At 39.9% G+C, this 20,173-nt stretch overlaps 2 protein-coding genes across 2 annotated transcripts; one reads left to right on the top strand and one right to left on the bottom strand.

The window, feature by feature from the left end:
* Nucleotides 1-269: 269 nt before the first annotated feature.
* Nucleotides 270-1,674, top strand: LOC135467015 (forkhead box protein N4-like). Its single transcript, XM_064744768.1, has 2 exons — nucleotides 270-700; nucleotides 882-1,674. The coding sequence occupies exons 1-2, from the start codon at nucleotides 270-272 to the stop codon at nucleotides 1,672-1,674; spliced, it is 1,224 nt and encodes a 407-aa protein (XP_064600838.1).
* A 6,934-nt stretch (nucleotides 1,675-8,608) lies between these two features.
* Nucleotides 8,609-19,838, bottom strand: LOC135467014 (photoreceptor outer segment membrane glycoprotein 2-like). Its single transcript, XM_064744767.1, has 4 exons — nucleotides 19,276-19,838; nucleotides 18,576-18,804; nucleotides 17,227-17,509; nucleotides 8,609-8,772 (listed from the first exon to the last, which is right to left on the bottom strand). The coding sequence occupies exons 1-4, from the start codon at nucleotides 19,836-19,838 to the stop codon at nucleotides 8,609-8,611; spliced, it is 1,239 nt and encodes a 412-aa protein (XP_064600837.1).
* Between the last annotated feature and the right edge of the window lie 335 nt (nucleotides 19,839-20,173).

Below are 20,173 nucleotides of genomic sequence, written 5' to 3'. Positions count from 1 at the left end.
TCAAAAAACAGGGTGAAGATGAAATCTTTTACTTATGGTATATCACACTTGATCTTAAATCGGGATTAAAAAAGGGCATAAACCTTATGACTCATTTGCAGTTGAGATGATATTTTTTACTTATGCCAAGTTGTCATGTTAGAAAGGCATCACTCATATCATGTCCAATTCCTTTATATATTCTGTCCGTTATACAATATTCACTATAACGTGGCTCAGCACATACTCGTCATAACTTCGGTTCTCTGTCCACTACTAAACTTGCTATAATGGCTTACAAGAGAAAGTTCAGTGAAAGTTTCCACACAGATACCAACATGGTGGAAAATTTACTGAAATACCGGAAGGTCTGTAGACCGGTCTCCATCAAGAGAACGCACGTTCCGCCCGTCAGCCAAGATGACCTGTGCAGTGTGCTGGATAACTTTGTGAGAATCTACGAACGACTCGACGCTCAGGATGGCAGCCGGAAACCAAACTTTACCTACACGGAACTCATCTTCCTGGCGATAATGAGGTCTCCCAATTTCTGCCTGCCCATCACTGAAATCTACCGTTACATTGAGACGCGTTACCGTTATTTTAAAGACAGCGGTAAACAACTCTGGAAAAACGCCATCCGCCATAGTTTGTCCAAAACCAAATGCTTTACCAAGATCGGACTAAAGAACCAAAAACCACGCAACGGTGTCCTTAATAGGTAAGATAAATTCATATTTCTGCATCATTAAAATACCGTCATTGACGTCATTAAAGAGGGACACATATAATTATTTACGTTTGAATTACTTAAAGTTATATATTGACTGAAGATATTTTGCAAATTCATACAATGTTTTATTTCCGTCTCACACTGACAATTCTTATTTGATGTGTTTCAGGTCGGCTTTTCTGTGGAGCATTATCCCAAAGAGCCTGCTGACCTTTGCCCGAGGAGATTACCGACCGACTAATAAGTTCTCTGTATCCAACGCATTACGGTCAGGATTCCAACAAGTCAACGCCAATGGATTATGGGAAGGTTGTGTGTTATCCTTGACTCACAGAATGGAGGCTTTCCAGAACATCCTCGACACCAGTCCGTCTCCGACTAAACTGTTCCAGCTCCAGATGTGTAATTTGGAGGATCATAACGAAGTCCAATCTAACTTTCACCACAAAGTGTCGGACATTGTGCATGGGAGCCCACTGAGTCAAAATTTCAGTCCTATACCGCCGTGTGATATCCCCTGTATGTGGTCGGAAGAGTCAGTGACCTCTGACAGTGACACCAGAAGTGACACCTCAGTGTGTGTGTCTGACAGCAGCGGTTACGGCTCTTTGGAAGAGTTCTCAAGTCCCGAATTTAATATGGGTGACGAAGTTGCATGTAGAGTTACGTCCCAGTGTTACCTCGAAACATGGTCATCAGCATATAACGGAGCCACTGGTAGTTCAGACAGTTTACCGGAAGTGACTCCTGAGTGTATTTTTAATTTACCTGCCCTTCCTGATATCCCTCCACTAAAACTGACCTTTGATGATGACGTAGATGTAGAACATGATTCCGAGCCTTATGGTGTCTTCAATAATGTCTATATGCCTTACATGTTGTCTGATCGGATGTTTGAGACTTTGTACTGCCAAAGTTATAGCTCAACGGACGGATTATGTTTGAATGCCATGAGCCGTTAATCGTTTTATCGTCATATATGTACATAGTGCTGAAGGCTTTCTCATAGTGCTATGGGTACGTCCTGTCATTAAGAAAAGTTTCACTATCGCACTGCTTTGCCGCAGTGTAGTGTGAAAAACAATAAACGCACCTGATATTACATTATCTTGACTCCTATTTTGTTTTTTTTTTTAGTGTAAGACCATATCTTAGAGACAAATGGAGACTGAAGAGCCCAGTTCTAAACGGAATGAAGTTTAACTTCGTGAAATTCTAACAAGGGGACACATTTGTGAAAGGTTTATTAGCCAGTCAAGTTACATCACGAAGGGACCTCCGCGGCTCAGTTGGTTAGCGCGCTACCGTAGAGTAATGACCCAGGAGTCTCTCACCAATGCGGTCGCTGGGAGTTCAAGTCCAGTTCATGCTGGTTTCCTCTCCGGCCGTAGGTGGTAATGTCTGGCAGTAACCTGCGGATGGTCGTGGGTTTCCCCCGGGCGCTGCCCAGTTTCCTCCCACCATAATGCTGGCCGCCGTCGTATAAGTGAAATATTCTTGAATACGGCGTAAAACACCAATCAAATAAATAAATAAATACATCACAAAAGGACGTTTTATTTCTCATTTGTTGTCTAGTCAAATTTGTTGTTTATTTCGTCAAAAAGACGTGGCTGACAGACCGAGGTTTTGTGAAGCAATTCTCCAGAATAATGAACTAGAGGAAAATGGGGATACACTTAATTTATCAGCCTGATGTTTACAGATCAAAACCGTTTACACTTTTAATTCAGCAAACTGAATATTGAGGTTGGCGATTACTTATCTCAGTATTTTGACCTGATTGCACCAGAGATACCCCCCCCCCCACCCTACCCGGAGGATAACTCATCATCTTCTGAATGAGGCAATTTCATTCATTTATGTCAATGATTTAATACTTAAATGTTTTATAATATTTATTCCGCATATATTCAGTTATTTTATAATTCAGTTGATCAAGCATTCATGTAACAGTTGTGAGTGAATTTTGTTTAAAGTTATGTACACGCAAAACACAAATGAAAATCCCATCCGATAACTGAGAAAGAGTATGAGATATTCTACTTTGATTTTAAATAGATCAGGACTGAGAATTTAGCTAAATGTATACACGGAAATGAAATATTCACATCTGAAATTTCCATATACCTTAACTAAAATGGTTTGTTTAATATCACATTAGATGGAATTCTGATTGATTCCTCTCAGTACAAACGTTACGTGTTCGAAATTTTTACTCCAAAGCTAAAACCACGTGTAGTGAAATTGCTCAATTTAGAAACTGATTCAAAACATACTTTGTAAATCGACGCTACCGCATTCCACGTTTTTTTTTCGGAACGCGGCCAATAAATGAAATACTGTGTGCAGATATTATATGTATGTTTGGTAGCTTTACAGATCTGTTGGAAAACGTTATCTTTGACCTTTCAGAACACATACATGTTGTCCTTTTTTAAATGATGTCAACATATGTTACCACCCAATAAGAAAGGCTTATTAGTTATCATATAGGTATTGAATAGGAGGTCGTCAGTACCTGATTATTCCCCTAGGTGTGTTCCCCGTGGTCACTGAGTGCAACTTAAATTTTTTACATATAATGCATTGAATAAAATTTGATAGCCAGATGTGCATAGGATATGATATCTGATACAGTTGATACGAGTTGAGCTTTTACTTATGTGTGTCTATCACATCACCTCATAAAAATTGATCACTCCTGGCCAAAGCATGCTACATCATATCTGAATTTAAATTGGGATATCCAAAACATGTCGGTTTTGTTTTTTTTTTTCTTTTTGTTGTACTAAATGTGATATTACGTATAGCTTACAAGAGAATGTTCTGTGAACGCAATACATTTACATTGCCTTTCAATAAGCAAGTACGTGAAGTTGTCCCATGATATAGATGACAGCTCATCTCAGCATGTGGCTAATAGCTATGAGATTACTAAGTCCACCCAAACGTCCATGATCTTTGTAATACATAATCTCTCTGCCGGCAACTGACATCCTTGAACTTACAGGAGATGACATTTCAGCCCTTTCTGAGAACAGTTTTAGGTTTTATGCTATGAATACGTTCCAAACAACATAGACACGCGACATATCCACAATGATATTTTAATCAAAACGTCAGCTTTTCACATTTAAATGTTCATTTAAACTGGACACAAAATATTCATTTTATTTGTAAGATGAACAAATTATTTCAACGAGTCAGTAAAAAAGGTTCTGATAGATACATTTATTCTGCTAACACGTAAAAAATTCTCAAGACGAGACCTTTTTGTTATAGGATAAAATGTTATGACCTAAGAGTACTCATTATAAAAACGAACAGAAATTTGAATTACTTCGGTATTTCTGTATTCAGAAAGAAGTGTTCACTTGTACTATTGCGACAGTATATTATGGGCGATGAAAACAGAAAAGTCTAGAGAGAACATAAAATCGACAAAATAAGCTTGTGGTGAGTTCTGGTCGAAAATATAGTTTAACTGGCAAATAGGTATACCAATATTTATGCATCATTTACTTTCCAAATACTCTCCAGTTGCACCATAAATTGTTCGGCTATGTATTGATGAAATGTTTACAATAATGAACTTTAACGTAAGAAAAGAATCTCATCGCCGCCCCGACCCCCAAATCCTTTACCAAAACAGAGACTAGTGTTTACTTCAGCGCTATTAAAAAGTCGTAATAATCGATCATTTGTAGAAAAAGGATTTCTCCTCAGGGCAGCACAGAGTCCAAAATAACAGAGTGAAGACGATACCTGTTACTTATGATATATTAGACTTAATCTTAAATCCAGATTACTAAGGGAAATACCTTATGGCACATTTGCGGTCGAGATGATTTGTACTTAGGCCAAGTTGTCACATTAGAAAGGGATCACTCACATGACAATAATTCTCAAGACAAGACCTTTTTTTGCTGTCAGATGATATTTTATGGCCAAGAAGGAAGCAATCATAAAAAACAGTAATCAACCCTTGGTTTACATTCATTTTGCTGATTAACACCTATTTCAAGAAATGTTCGCCTGTCCTATGTCGGGCTGTATGTTATGGGTTATGGAAAGAAGAGTGCCCGGAAATATTGTTTTCATTATTCTTATAAACATGGAGAAACATGGTGAACCGTTTGTTTTACACATGGCTACGGTTCATACGATGATTTTCCCAAATCACAATACCACTATCATTTTGCATTACTTACACTCCCAACAGTCTCACATTTCGCCACCAAAACGTGGGCCAAAGATAGATTAGATATTTACTCTAAAAAACTTTTGAGAAATATCTCACATTTAGAAAAGAACTACCAACCCCATAACCGCCCGGACTCCATACACCTTTGATAAAACGGAGAGATCAGTTATCCGTAACTCTATGAAAATAAGTGAAAATAGATCAATCATTTCTAGCAAAGGATTTCTCCCCAGGGGAGCACCCCGCGGCTTTGAGATCAGAAACAGAGTGAAGATGAAATCTTTTACTTATGGTATATCACACTTGATCTTAAATCGGGATTACAAAGGGACATAAACCTTATAACTCATTTGCAGTTGAGATGATTTTTTTACTTATGCCAAGTTGTCATGTTAGAAAGGCATCACTCACATCATGTCCAATTCCTTTATATATTCTGTCCGTTATACAATTAACTATAACGTGGCTCAGGAAATACTCGTCATAACTTCGGTTCTCTCTCCACTACTAAACTTGCTATAATGGCTTACAAGAGAAAGTTCAGTGAAAGTTTCCACACAGATACCGACATGGTGGAGAATTTACTGAAATACCGGAAGGTCTCTAGACCAGCTTCTATTAAGAAAACACCCGTTCAGCCCGTCAGCCAAGATGACCTGCACAGCGTGCTGAATAACTTTGTCAGAATCTACGAACGACTCGACACTCAGGATGGCAGCCGGAAACCAAACTTTACCTACACGGAACTCATCTTCCTGTCAATAATGAGATCTCCGAATTTCTGTCTACCCATCACTGAAATCTACCGTTACATCGAGACTCGCTTCTGCTATTTTAAAGAGACAGGTAAACATCACTGGAAAAACGCCATCCGCCACAGTTTGTCCAAAACCAAATGCTTTACCAAGGTTGGGCTAAAGAACCAAAAACCACGTAACGGCGTCTTTAACAGGTAAGATAAATTCATATTTCTGCATCATTGCAATACCTTTTGACGTCATTAAAGAGGGCCAAATATAATTATTATTATTTTATTATGAAGATATTTGGCAAATTTATACAATATTTTATTTACGTCTTATACTGACAATTCTTATTGGATATATTTCAGATCTGCTTTTCTGTGGACCATTATCCCAAAGAACCTGCTGACCTTTGCCCGAGGAGATTACCGACCGACTAACAAGTTCTCTGGATCCAACGCATTACGGTCTGGATTCCAACAAGTCAACGCCAATGGATTATGGGAAGGTTGTGTGTTATCCTTGACTCACAGGATGGAGGCTTTCCAGAACATCCTTGACACCAGTCCATCTCCGGCTAAACTGTTCCAGCTTCAGATGTGTAATTTGGAGGATCATCACGAAGTCCAGTCTAATTACGACCCCAGGGTATCGGAGGTTGTACATAGGAGTCCATTGAGTCAAAGTTTTAGTCCAATATCACTATGTGATAATCCCTGTATGCGGACAAGGCAGTCTGTGAGTTCTGGCAGTGACACCAGAAGTGACACCTCAGTTTGTGTGTCTGACAGCAGCGGTTACGACTCTTTGGTAGAGTTCTCAAGTCCGGAATTTGCTGTGCGCAACGAAGCGCTGTCAAGAGTAACGCCCGATTGTCAAGACATTGCGTGGTCATTAACATATCAGGAGGGAGGCAGTGGTAGCTCAGACAGTTTGCCGGAAGTGACACCTGAGTGTATTTATAATGTTCCCGCCCTTCCTGATATCCCTCCGCTGAGACTGACGTTTGATGATGTCTTTGAAGAACATGACTCTGGGTGTAATGACGGATTTAGTTACGTCACGACGTCTGGGACGATTATTGATCCAACTCTGAACAATATGTTGTACCCAAGTATTTCCTCCGTGGAAAATGTTTTGTGCAGATTGACTGAAAATAGTAATGCACCGTCATATTTTTATATATAAACCATAGTGCTCTGCACATTTTTAGTGCTATTACTGCTTAGTTGGAAACTGATATGTCTAGATTCTCAGTATTGAAGGTTTTTGGAACCAGAAAGTGTTGAAAATGGCATAAACATTATCAAGATCACCGTAAGATGATTCACATCGCTTGTTGTTTAGATAAAGTTCATGAAGTGCTGCCAAGTGTTTAAGATTTTGTTTCCTGTTTTTATAACACACGAGGAATGGTTTCAAAGTGGATCTTGGAAAAGAAAGTAACTTATCCACAATTTGTGGAGCCTTGGTGACAGGCACCGGTCATTGACGAGAGTGTGAAGGTATTTACAGTCACAGCGTGTAAACACGGATTGGTTTATTGAAGGAACAAACAGAGACCGTGTATCAATACTGACTGGTTGAGTGAAGGTACAAATAGTGACGGTGTCTTAATACAGAGTGGTTGAGTGAAGGTACAAACAGTGACGGTGTGTCAATACTGACTGATCTAGTCAAGGCACAAAAAAGTGTCAGTGTGTCAATACGGACTGGTTTATTGAAGGCACGAACACTGACGATGTGTCATTACAGACTGGTCTAGTTAAGGTACAAAAAGTGGCAGTGTGTCAATGCGGACTGGTCTAGTGAATATAATCAAAGACGTTTAGCGTAAAGGTTGTGATAGCTGGCAAATGGCCACATGTAACTGATGAAGTGCCGTCCCTTGCCAGTTTACCTCAGTCTGGGTTTTATTCTCACCGTTCATTTAAATGCACAAATATTAGCAGTTTACAGGACCCTAGTAAAACTTCTTCCGCCTGTTTCAAGACGATCCAAAACTGTGAACTCATTTGTTTTTTTTTCCTTTATTACGTCACAGTTATCGGTGTATGTGTGCTCATAAAACATATATGAAGTGCACACACGCTCAAACGCCACAGAGGAAAACGTTGCGTTCTACTGTCATTTGGACCGTCTGTGTTGCCCGTCCTAGAGTCTTCCACAAAGTAAAAATAATGCCGTAATGACCCAGGAGTCTCTCACCAATGCGGTAGCTGTGAGTTCAAGTCCAGCTCATGCTGACTTCCTCTTCGGTCGTAAGTGGGAAGGTCTTGCAGCAACCTGCGGATGGTCGTGGGTTTCCCCCGGGCTCTGCCCGGTTTCCAGCCACTATAATGCTCGTCGCCGTCGTATAAGTGAAATATTCTTGAGTACGGCGTAAAAAAACAATCAAATAAATATATCAAATCCATGTTAGCCTTGTAACCAGTGGCAGTCAGGCACACTTCCGCATATGTCGTTCATCTTCAATTAATCATTGTGGCGCTTGTTACGTTTCTTGATCTTTTGTATAGTTCCAAGATAAAAACGTATATATAATTTTTTTAAAAAATGGAACTGAGCTGAATTCAGGGCTGTCTTCAATGTTGTAGCATATATGTGCTTAAATGACAACTAAAGCACCACTCAAAAATACATTTGCCTTATTGTAACGGGATGGCAACTGTTTGTAAATGACTTAAATAAACCCAAAAGTAAGATGAAATGAATAATGGCATTTAAACAATTCTAAATCGTCAGAGAGCAATTACGAATTTATTTTCATTTGTAACAATGTCGAATGACTAGAACAATACCATTATCAAAGCATATATTAATATAATATTTAGGTAAATTTAGGTAATGTAGTATCCGTCAGTAAATACATGTATTACTGTAATACGCCGCTTACTGTACGAAAAGTGTTTGAAGCGAGAAGACCAAAGTGTAGCTCTCAGAAATCTACTTTTTGCCCCTTTTTGGTGCCTTACTAGAGGGTTTACTTTTGCCCGAACTCTTCTTTTTTGAATCTTTCTTTTTCTGATTTTTATTCTTTTCCTTCTTTTTGCCTTTGTCTTTCTTCTCTTTCCCACCCCCACCTCCTCCCCCTCCCCCACCTCCTCCCTCTCCGTTATACAATATTCACTATAACGTGGCTCAGCACATACTCGTCATAACTTCGGTTCTCTGTCCACTACTAAACTTGCTATAATGGCTTACAAGAGAAAGTTCAGTGAAAGTTTCCACACAGATACCAACATGGTGGAAAATTTACTGAAATACCGGAAGGTCTGTAGACCGGTCTCCATCAAGAGAACGCACGTTCCGCCCGTCAGCCAAGATGACCTGTGCAGTGTGCTGGATAACTTTGTGAGAATCTACGAACGACTCGACGCTCAGGATGGCAGCCGGAAACCAAACTTTACCTACACGGAACTCATCTTCCTGGCGATAATGAGGTCTCCCAATTTCTGCCTGCCCATCACTGAAATCTACCGTTACATTGAGACGCGTTACCGTTATTTTAAAGACAGCGGTAAACAACTCTGGAAAAACGCCATCCGCCATAGTTTGTCCAAAACCAAATGCTTTACCAAGATCGGACTAAAGAACCAAAAACCACGCAACGGTGTCCTTAATAGGTAAGATAAATTCATATTTCTGCATCATTAAAATACCGTCATTGACGTCATTAAAGAGGGACACATATAATTATTTACGTTTGAATTACTTAAAGTTATATATTGACTGAAGATATTTTGCAAATTCATACAATGTTTTATTTCCGTCTCACACTGACAATTCTTATTTGATGTGTTTCAGGTCGGCTTTTCTGTGGAGCATTATCCCAAAGAGCCTGCTGACCTTTGCCCGAGGAGATTACCGACCGACTAATAAGTTCTCTGTATCCAACGCATTACGGTCAGGATTCCAACAAGTCAACGCCAATGGATTATGGGAAGGTTGTGTGTTATCCTTGACTCACAGAATGGAGGCTTTCCAGAACATCCTCGACACCAGTCCGTCTCCGACTAAACTGTTCCAGCTCCAGATGTGTAATTTGGAGGATCATAACGAAGTCCAATCTAACTTTCACCACAAAGTGTCGGACATTGTGCATGGGAGCCCACTGAGTCAAAATTTCAGTCCTATACCGCCGTGTGATATCCCCTGTATGTGGTCGGAAGAGTCAGTGACCTCTGACAGTGACACCAGAAGTGACACCTCAGTGTGTGTGTCTGACAGCAGCGGTTACGGCTCTTTGGAAGAGTTCTCAAGTCCCGAATTTAATATGGGTGACGAAGTTGCATGTAGAGTTACGTCCCAGTGTTACCTCGAAACATGGTCATCAGCATATAACGGAGCCACTGGTAGTTCAGACAGTTTACCGGAAGTGACTCCTGAGTGTATTTTTAATTTACCTGCCCTTCCTGATATCCCTCCACTAAAACTGACCTTTGATGATGACGTAGATGTAGAACATGATTCCGAGCCTTATGGTGTCTTCAATAATGTCTATATGCCTTACATGTTGTCTGATCGGATGTTTGAGACTTTGTACTGCCAAAGTTATAGCTCAACGGACGGATTATGTTTGAATGCCATGAGCCGTTAATCGTTTTATCGTCATATATGTACATAGTGCTGAAGGCTTTCTCATAGTGCTATGGGTACGTCCTGTCATTAAGAAAAGTTTCACTATCGCACTGCTTTGCCGCAGTGTAGTGTGAAAAACAATAAACGCACCTGATATTACATTATCTTGACTCCTATTTTGTTTTTTTTTTTAGTGTAAGACCATATCTTAGAGACAAATGGAGACTGAAGAGCCCAGTTCTAAACGGAATGAAGTTTAACTTCGTGAAATTCTAACAAGGGGACACATTTGTGAAAGGTTTATTAGCCAGTCAAGTTACATCACGAAGGGACCTCCGCGGCTCAGTTGGTTAGCGCGCTACCGTAGAGTAATGACCCAGGAGTCTCTCACCAATGCGGTCGCTGGGAGTTCAAGTCCAGTTCATGCTGGTTTCCTCTCCGGCCGTAGGTGGTAATGTCTGGCAGTAACCTGCGGATGGTCGTGGGTTTCCCCCGGGCGCTGCCCAGTTTCCTCCCACCATAATGCTGGCCGCCGTCGTATAAGTGAAATATTCTTGAATACGGCGTAAAACACCAATCAAATAAATAAATAAATACATCACAAAAGGACGTTTTATTTCTCATTTGTTGTCTAGTCAAATTTGTTGTTTATTTCGTCAAAAAGACGTGGCTGACAGACCGAGGTTTTGTGAAGCAATTCTCCAGAATAATGAACTAGAGGAAAATGGGGATACACTTAATTTATCAGCCTGATGTTTACAGATCAAAACCGTTTACACTTTTAATTCAGCAAACTGAATATTGAGGTTGGCGATTACTTATCTCAGTATTTTGACCTGATTGCACCAGAGATACCCCCCCCCCCCACCCTACCCGGAGGATAACTCATCATCTTCTGAATGAGGCAATTTCATTCATTTATGTCAATGATTTAATACTTAAATGTTTTATAATATTTATTCCGCATATATTCAGTTATTTTATAATTCAGTTGATCAAGCATTCATGTAACAGTTGTGAGTGAATTTTGTTTAAAGTTATGTACACGCAAAACACAAATGAAAATCCCATCCGATAACTGAGAAAGAGTATGAGATATTCTACTTTGATTTTAAATAGATCAGGACTGAGAATTTAGCTAAATGTATACACGGAAATGAAATATTCACATCTGAAATTTCCATATACCTTAACTAAAATGGTTTGTTTAATATCACATTAGATGGAATTCTGATTGATTCCTCTCAGTACAAACGTTACGTGTTCGAAATTTTTACTCCAAAGCTAAAACCACGTGTAGTGAAATTGCTCAATTTAGAAACTGATTCAAAACATACTTTGTAAATCGACGCTACCGCATTCCACGTTTTTTTTTCGGAACGCGGCCAATAAATGAAATACTGTGTGCAGATATTATATGTATGTTTGGTAGCTTTACAGATCTGTTGGAAAACGTTATCTTTGACCTTTCAGAACACATACATGTTGTCCTTTTTTAAATGATGTCAACATATGTTACCACCCAATAAGAAAGGCTTATTAGTTATCATATAGGTATTGAATAGGAGGTCGTCAGTACCTGATTATTCCCCTAGGTGTGTTCCCCGTGGTCACTGAGTGCAACTTAAATTTTTTACATATAATGCATTGAATAAAATTTGATAGCCAGATGTGCATAGGATATGATATCTGATACAGTTGATACGAGTTGAGCTTTTACTTATGTGTGTCTATCACATCACCTCATAAAAATTGATCACTCCTGGCCAAAGCATGCTACATCATATCTGAATTTAAATTGGGATATCCAAAACATGTCGGTTTTGTTTTTTTTTTTCTTTTTGTTGTACTAAATGTGATATTACGTATAGCTTACAAGAGAATGTTCTGTGAACGCAATACATTTACATTGCCTTTCAATAAGCAAGTACGTGAAGTTGTCCCATGATATAGATGACAGCTCATCTCAGCATGTGGCTAATAGCTATGAGATTACTAAGTCCACCCAAACGTCCATGATCTTTGTAATACATAATCTCTCTGCCGGCAACTGACATCCTTGAACTTACAGGAGATGACATTTCAGCCCTTTCTGAGAACAGTTTTAGGTTTTATGCTATGAATACGTTCCAAACAACATAGACACGCGACATATCCACAATGATATTTTAATCAAAACGTCAGCTTTTCACATTTAAATGTTCATTTAAACTGGACACAAAATATTCATTTTATTTGTAAGATGAACAAATTATTTCAACGAGTCAGTAAAAAAGGTTCTGATAGATACATTTATTCTGCTAACACGTAAAAAATTCTCAAGACGAGACCTTTTTGTTATAGGATAAAATGTTATGACCTAAGAGTACTCATTATAAAAACGAACAGAAATTTGAATTACTTCGGTATTTCTGTATTCAGAAAGAAGTGTTCACTTGTACTATTGCGACAGTATATTATGGGCGATGAAAACAGAAAAGTCTAGAGAGAACATAAAATCGACAAAATAAGCTTGTGGTGAGTTCTGGTCGAAAATATAGTTTAACTGGCAAATAGGTATACCAATATTTATGCATCATTTACTTTCCAAATACTCTCCAGTTGCACCATAAATTGTTCGGCTATGTATTGATGAAATGTTTACAATAATGAACTTTAACGTAAGAAAAGAATCTCATCGCCGCCCCGACCCCCAAATCCTTTACCAAAACAGAGACTAGTGTTTACTTCAGCGCTATTAAAAAGTCGTAATAATCGATCATTTGTAGAAAAAGGATTTCTCCTCAGGGCAGCACAGAGTCCAAAATAACAGAGTGAAGACGATACCTGTTACTTATGATATATTAGACTTAATCTTAAATCCAGATTACTAAGGGAAATACCTTATGGCACATTTGCGGTCGAGATGATTTGTACTTAGGCCAAGTTGTCACATTAGAAAGGGATCACTCACATGACAATAATTCTCAAGACAAGACCTTTTTTTGCTGTCAGATGATATTTTATGGCCAAGAAGGAAGCAATCATAAAAAACAGTAATCAACCCTTGGTTTACATTCATTTTGCTGATTAACACCTATTTCAAGAAATGTTCGCCTGTCCTATGTCGGGCTGTATGTTATGGGTTATGGAAAGAAGAGTGCCCGGAAATATTGTTTTCATTATTCTTATAAACATGGAGAAACATGGTGAACCGTTTGTTTTACACATGGCTACGGTTCATACGATGATTTTCCCAAATCACAATACCACTATCATTTTGCATTACTTACACTCCCAACAGTCTCACATTTCGCCACCAAAACGTGGGCCAAAGATAGATTAGATATTTACTCTAAAAAACTTTTGAGAAATATCTCACATTTAGAAAAGAACTACCAACCCCATAACCGCCCGGACTCCATACACCTTTGATAAAACGGAGAGATCAGTTATCCGTAACTCTATGAAAATAAGTGAAAATAGATCAATCATTTCTAGCAAAGGATTTCTCCCCAGGGGAGCACCCCGCGGCTTTGAGATCAGAAACAGAGTGAAGATGAAATCTTTTACTTATGGTATATCACACTTGATCTTAAATCGGGATTACAAAGGGACATAAACCTTATAACTCATTTGCAGTTGAGATGATTTTTTTACTTATGCCAAGTTGTCATGTTAGAAAGGCATCACTCACATCATGTCCAATTCCTTTATATATTCTGTCCGTTATACAATTAACTATAACGTGGCTCAGGAAATACTCGTCATAACTTCGGTTCTCTCTCCACTACTAAACTTGCTATAATGGCTTACAAGAGAAAGTTCAGTGAAAGTTTCCACACAGATACCGACATGGTGGAGAATTTACTGAAATACCGGAAGGTCTCTAGACCAGCTTCTATTAAGAAAACACCCGTTCAGCCCGTCAGCCAAGATGACCTGCACAGCGTGCTGAATAACTTTGTCAGAATCTACGAACGACTCGACACTCAGGATGGCAGCCGGAAACCAAACTTTACCTACACGGAACTCATCTTCCTGTCAATAATGAGATCTCCGAATTTCTGTCTACCCATCACTGAAATCTACCGTTACATCGAGACTCGCTTCTGCTATTTTAAAGAGACAGGTAAACATCACTGGAAAAACGCCATCCGCCACAGTTTGTCCAAAACCAAATGCTTTACCAAGGTTGGGCTAAAGAACCAAAAACCACGTAACGGCGTCTTTAACAGGTAAGATAAATTCATATTTCTGCATCATTGCAATACCTTTTGACGTCATTAAAGAGGGCCAAATATAATTATTATTATTTTATTATGAAGATATTTGGCAAATTTATACAATATTTTATTTACGTCTTATACTGACAATTCTTATTGGATATATTTCAGATCTGCTTTTCTGTGGACCATTATCCCAAAGAACCTGCTGACCTTTGCCCGAGGAGATTACCGACCGACTAACAAGTTCTCTGGATCCAACGCATTACGGTCTGGATTCCAACAAGTCAACGCCAATGGATTATGGGAAGGTTGTGTGTTATCCTTGACTCACAGGATGGAGGCTTTCCAGAACATCCTTGACACCAGTCCATCTCCGGCTAAACTGTTCCAGCTTCAGATGTGTAATTTGGAGGATCATCACGAAGTCCAGTCTAATTACGACCCCAGGGTATCGGAGGTTGTACATAGGAGTCCATTGAGTCAAAGTTTTAGTCCAATATCACTATGTGATAATCCCTGTATGCGGACAAGGCAGTCTGTGAGTTCTGGCAGTGACACCAGAAGTGACACCTCAGTTTGTGTGTCTGACAGCAGCGGTTACGACTCTTTGGTAGAGTTCTCAAGTCCGGAATTTGCTGTGCGCAACGAAGCGCTGTCAAGAGTAACGCCCGATTGTCAAGACATTGCGTGGTCATTAACATATCAGGAGGGAGGCAGTGGTAGCTCAGACAGTTTGCCGGAAGTGACACCTGAGTGTATTTATAATGTTCCCGCCCTTCCTGATATCCCTCCGCTGAGACTGACGTTTGATGATGTCTTTGAAGAACATGACTCTGGGTGTAATGACGGATTTAGTTACGTCACGACGTCTGGGACGATTATTGATCCAACTCTGAACAATATGTTGTACCCAAGTATTTCCTCCGTGGAAAATGTTTTGTGCAGATTGACTGAAAATAGTAATGCACCGTCATATTTTTATATATAAACCATAGTGCTCTGCACATTTTTAGTGCTATTACTGCTTAGTTGGAAACTGATATGTCTAGATTCTCAGTATTGAAGGTTTTTGGAACCAGAAAGTGTTGAAAATGGCATAAACATTATCAAGATCACCGTAAGATGATTCACATCGCTTGTTGTTTAGATAAAGTTCATGAAGTGCTGCCAAGTGTTTAAGATTTTGTTTCCTGTTTTTATAACACACGAGGAATGGTTTCAAAGTGGATCTTGGAAAAGAAAGTAACTTATCCACAATTTGTGGAGCCTTGGTGACAGGCACCGGTCATTGACGAGAGTGTGAAGGTATTTACAGTCACAGCGTGTAAACACGGATTGGTTTATTGAAGGAACAAACAGAGACCGTGTATCAATACTGACTGGTTGAGTGAAGGTACAAATAGTGACGGTGTCTTAATACAGAGTGGTTGAGTGAAGGTACAAACAGTGACGGTGTGTCAATACTGACTGATCTAGTCAAGGCACAAAAAAGTGTCAGTGTGTCAATACGGACTGGTTTATTGAAGGCACGAACACTGACGATGTGTCATTACAGACTGGTCTAGTTAAGGTACAAAAAGTGGCAGTGTGTCAATGCGGACTGGTCTAGTGAATATAATCAAAGACGTTTAGCGTAAAGGTTGTGATAGCTGGCAAATGGCCACATGTAACTGATGAAGTGCCGTCCCTTGCCAGTTTACCTCAGTCTGGGTTTTATTCTCACCGTTCATTTAAATGCACAAATATTAGCAGTTTACAGGACCCTAGTAAAACTTCTTCCGCCTGTTTCAAGACGATCCAAAACTGTGAACTCATTTGTTTTTTTTTCCTTTATTACGTCACAGTTATCGGTGTATGTGTGCTCATAAAACATATATGAAGTGCACACACGCTCAAACGCCACAGAGGAAAACGTTGCGTTCTACTGTCATTTGGACCGTCTGTGTTGCCCGTCCTAGAGTCTTCCACAAAGTAAAAATAATGCCGTAATGACCCAGGAGTCTCTCACCAATGCGGTAGCTGTGAGTTCAAGTCCAGCTCATGCTGACTTCCTCTTCGGTCGTAAGTGGGAAGGTCTTGCAGCAACCTGCGGATGGTCGTGGGTTTCCCCCGGGCTCTGCCCGGTTTCCAGCCACTATAATGCTCGTCGCCGTCGTATAAGTGAAATATTCTTGAGTACGGCGTAAAAAAACAATCAAATAAATATATCAAATCCATGTTAGCCTTGTAACCAGTGGCAGTCAGGCACACTTCCGCATATGTCGTTCATCTTCAATTAATCATTGTGGCGCTTGTTACGTTTCTTGATCTTTTGTATAGTTCCAAGATAAAAACGTATATATAATTTTTTTAAAAAATGGAACTGAGCTGAATTCAGGGCTGTCTTCAATGTTGTAGCATATATGTGCTTAAATGACAACTAAAGCACCACTCAAAAATACATTTGCCTTATTGTAACGGGATGGCAACTGTTTGTAAATGACTTAAATAAACCCAAAAGTAAGATGAAATGAATAATGGCATTTAAACAATTCTAAATCGTCAGAGAGCAATTACGAATTTATTTTCATTTGTAACAATGTCGAATGACTAGAACAATACCATTATCAAAGCATATATTAATATAATATTTAGGTAAATTTAGGTAATGTAGTATCCGTCAGTAAATACATGTATTACTGTAATACGCCGCTTACTGTACGAAAAGTGTTTGAAGCGAGAAGACCAAAGTGTAGCTCTCAGAAATCTACTTTTTGCCCCTTTTTGGTGCCTTACTAGAGGGTTTACTTTTGCCCGAACTCTTCTTTTTTGAATCTTTCTTTTTCTGATTTTTATTCTTTTCCTTCTTTTTGCCTTTGTCTTTCTTCTCTTTCCCACCCCCACCTCCTCCCCCTCCCCCACCTCCTCCCTCTCCGTACTCGCCGAAACTCCATGAGCCATCACTCCTACACGGTAGGGATTTAATGATGTAAGCATCCCCCGGGCCTTCCGGATCTCCGTACTCTAAAGCGGACTTTATCGATGTCTGAAGTAACCTTAGCAGAATAGTGGCGAGGAGCTGAAACCATAAAAACAAGTCATCGTCTGCCGGGGCCGAAAACATGGATTTTGCCTCAGTTGTTGAGCACTTCTCCAGTAATATTGGGTAACTTGTGTAAATGCAATTAAATGCTCGCCTGAAAAACTATTTGTCGGTAGTTGTATATTCCGAGTATATTATACTTACACCAAATCAGTCAAATTTACCACCTGAAGTATTCGGTCTTAAGTTGTCTGGGGTTCATTTCTGCCTTTTCCAGTGACGTTTTGTGAGCAAACTGGTACTCCTCTCGTATTACAAGAAAACCATGGTGAACTGAGCTTGCCATTACGCCAGAAAAGAATTTCCAACCTTACCAGTGAATGAGTGCGCGATTTGTCCAAATAAAACAATATCTATTGTTTGTATTCAGTTCCTTTGTTTGATCATGTTGCTTTTACCGGACGAAACACAACGCACAATGAACACACATTTTAAAAAAAAGCACTATATGGTGGATATGATCAACGCTTCGATGTTGCAAAAACCTCCGAGTCTCGCGATATCCAAAATGTTTCTGAATTTCGAACGTGAGAATCTTCGCAGGCAGTTTTGATTTTTTTTTTTTTTTTTTTTTTTGATTGGTGTTTTACGCCTTACTCAAGAATATTTCACTTATACGACGGCGGCCAGCATTATGGTGGGTGGAAACAGGGCAGAGCCCGGGGGAAACCCACGACCATCCGCAGGTTGCTGGCAGACCTTCTCACGTACGGCCGCCAGCATGAGCTGGACTTGAGCTCACAGCGACCGCATTGGTGAGACACTCCTGGGTCATTACGCTGCGCTAGCGCTTAAACCGACTGAGCCACGGAGGCCCCCAGGCAGTTTTGTGTATTTAAGTGAAGATAACTAATGATATTCACCTCTAATCAACGCGTAGTGCCTTACGCCTGTACAGTTAGGCATTATAACTTTGGATAACTTGAAAACAAAATCTTCGACGTCATGAATGTTTTGTGCACGACGTTAAAGATGTTGCGTGCTGGGGTTAGTCATGTATGCACAACAGGTTCATTTTCCAGCTGAATAAACGAGCTCTCACCTGCAGTGAAAATGCCGCTATAGCCACGCAACCAGCCGGTAAGAAAACGCTTTCCTGATAGTACGTCCTGAGTGCCGCATTACAACCTATGGTGTGGATTGTCTCTCGATCAAAGCTGGGGTGCTTGCTGGCATGTGTCATGGAGTGATGTATACAAGGTCGTAATGCTCCGATGTCACAGCAGCTGAACGGCACGTCGTCTGTCAGGTAGCCATTCTCCTTCAGCTTACTACAAACATTCAATATGAAATATGTGCAGTGATTTAAAAAGTTGATGTACTGGTAGCAAAAATTAGTCAATGATTTCTCAATTCCTTCACCTAGGAAATGGCGACAAAATACTGATGTAATAAATTTTTACTATCTACGAAATAGAGTAAAATACTTGATAACTGCCCAATCATGAATCAAAATGTCCGAGGTATGTTACACAAAAGTTTCAGCGAGTCTCACGTTTAGGATTATCTTTTTTATGTAAGTCACAGACAAAAACCTTTTGCTTTTCGCACATCATTCACATTTCCTGCATTGCAGAATGGACGTAACAAGCGCAGATTTAGGTCTGTGTAAGATTTCCAATTTCCCTGTCAAAGGCTAAACTTCATACTTATATATATATCTGTATCACGTGATTAAATCTGAAATACATATACAGTCAGAATGCTTCTGATGGCCATCTTTCTGAAATAGCATTCCTTACAGTTTAATTCTGGAATCGCTCGTGTTAATGTAGTTTCTGTGTATCCAGCTCACGTGAAACCAATCAACGTACGAGTCTGCTCCACAGCACCGGAACTCCATCTGTAACATATCGAGCTCTGTTTTCAGGGCTGCTTCACTTTTGTATTTCATCATGGCCGTCAAGAATCCGCTTTCTAAAGCTTCGTCAATGTCATTGTGATGTCTGTAGCACAATATGGCTGCCACAAGCACTAAGATGGATAGCAGGAAAAGAACCACAACCATGAAAGCGAGGATGCCTTGAAAAGTGTCACGGGTGTCTTGATCTGAACAGTCTAGGGCCACCTTGGTGATAAAGCCGTTGATAAGGAAAACTAGAACACCAGTTGCTATTACGTAGTCTGTAAAAGCGCTTCCGGTATAGGAGCCCAACAGAATGATCCTGTCGTCGATTTTCACTTTCATGTAAACAGAGGCGCAGATCGTCACAACACCTAAAACGCTCAGAATGCTGCTAATGCCAGCCAGTGTCAACCCCAGTTTTTCCCGCCCGTCTTCCCGTATTAAACACGAAGGCGTCATCGTCTGCTTGCACCTTCAAACGTTCGTCATGTTAAGAGTAGAAACAACCGACCGAGCGGAACCTGTCGTGAGATGTAAAAGGATCATTTGCTCTTTCCTCCTGGTATACTCATGAGCGGTCAGAAGTCGTCATCTTGTTTGTCACCTATTGTGTGTTTCCATGTGGCATGGACACTGTTATCAACACGTTACTAGGCACGCTATAAACAAACAAAGTGGGGACGTCACAAATGGCCCGTCGCGTCAGGGAGCGAATTATTTTAACATCACAGTTTACGTCACATTTCACGTCACAATAGTGACACGTAATTGCTATTGTTGTGTAACGTCCGTCC

The sequence above is a fragment of the Liolophura sinensis genome, chromosome 6 (assembly GCF_032854445.1).
Source record: "Liolophura sinensis isolate JHLJ2023 chromosome 6, CUHK_Ljap_v2, whole genome shotgun sequence".
NCBI classification, from domain to species: Eukaryota; Metazoa; Mollusca; class Polyplacophora; order Chitonida; family Chitonidae; genus Liolophura; species Liolophura sinensis.
Note: the sequence above shows the minus strand (reverse complement) of the source record. Positions and strands in the feature narration are given on the sequence as shown.

Bases quoted from the DNA above. Each gene is read 5' to 3' on its own strand.
- LOC135467014 (XM_064744767.1), bottom strand. From the start codon at position 19,838: ATGACGCCTTCGTGTTTAATACGGGAAGACGGGCGGGAAAAACTGGGG. The intron at 18,805-19,275 runs GTAAGGAATGCT...GAATGTTTGTAG, and splicing joins AGCGATTCCAGAATTAAACT to TAAGCTGAAGGAGAATGGCT. The intron at 17,510-18,575 runs GTGAGAGCTCGT...TTATGGTTTCAG, and splicing joins TAGCGGCATTTTCACTGCAG to CTCCTCGCCACTATTCTGCT.
- LOC135467015 (XM_064744768.1), top strand. From the start codon at position 270: ATGGCTTACAAGAGAAAGTTCAGTGAAAGTTTCCACACAGATACCAAC. The intron at 701-881 runs GTAAGATAAATT...GATGTGTTTCAG, and splicing joins CGCAACGGTGTCCTTAATAG to GTCGGCTTTTCTGTGGAGCA.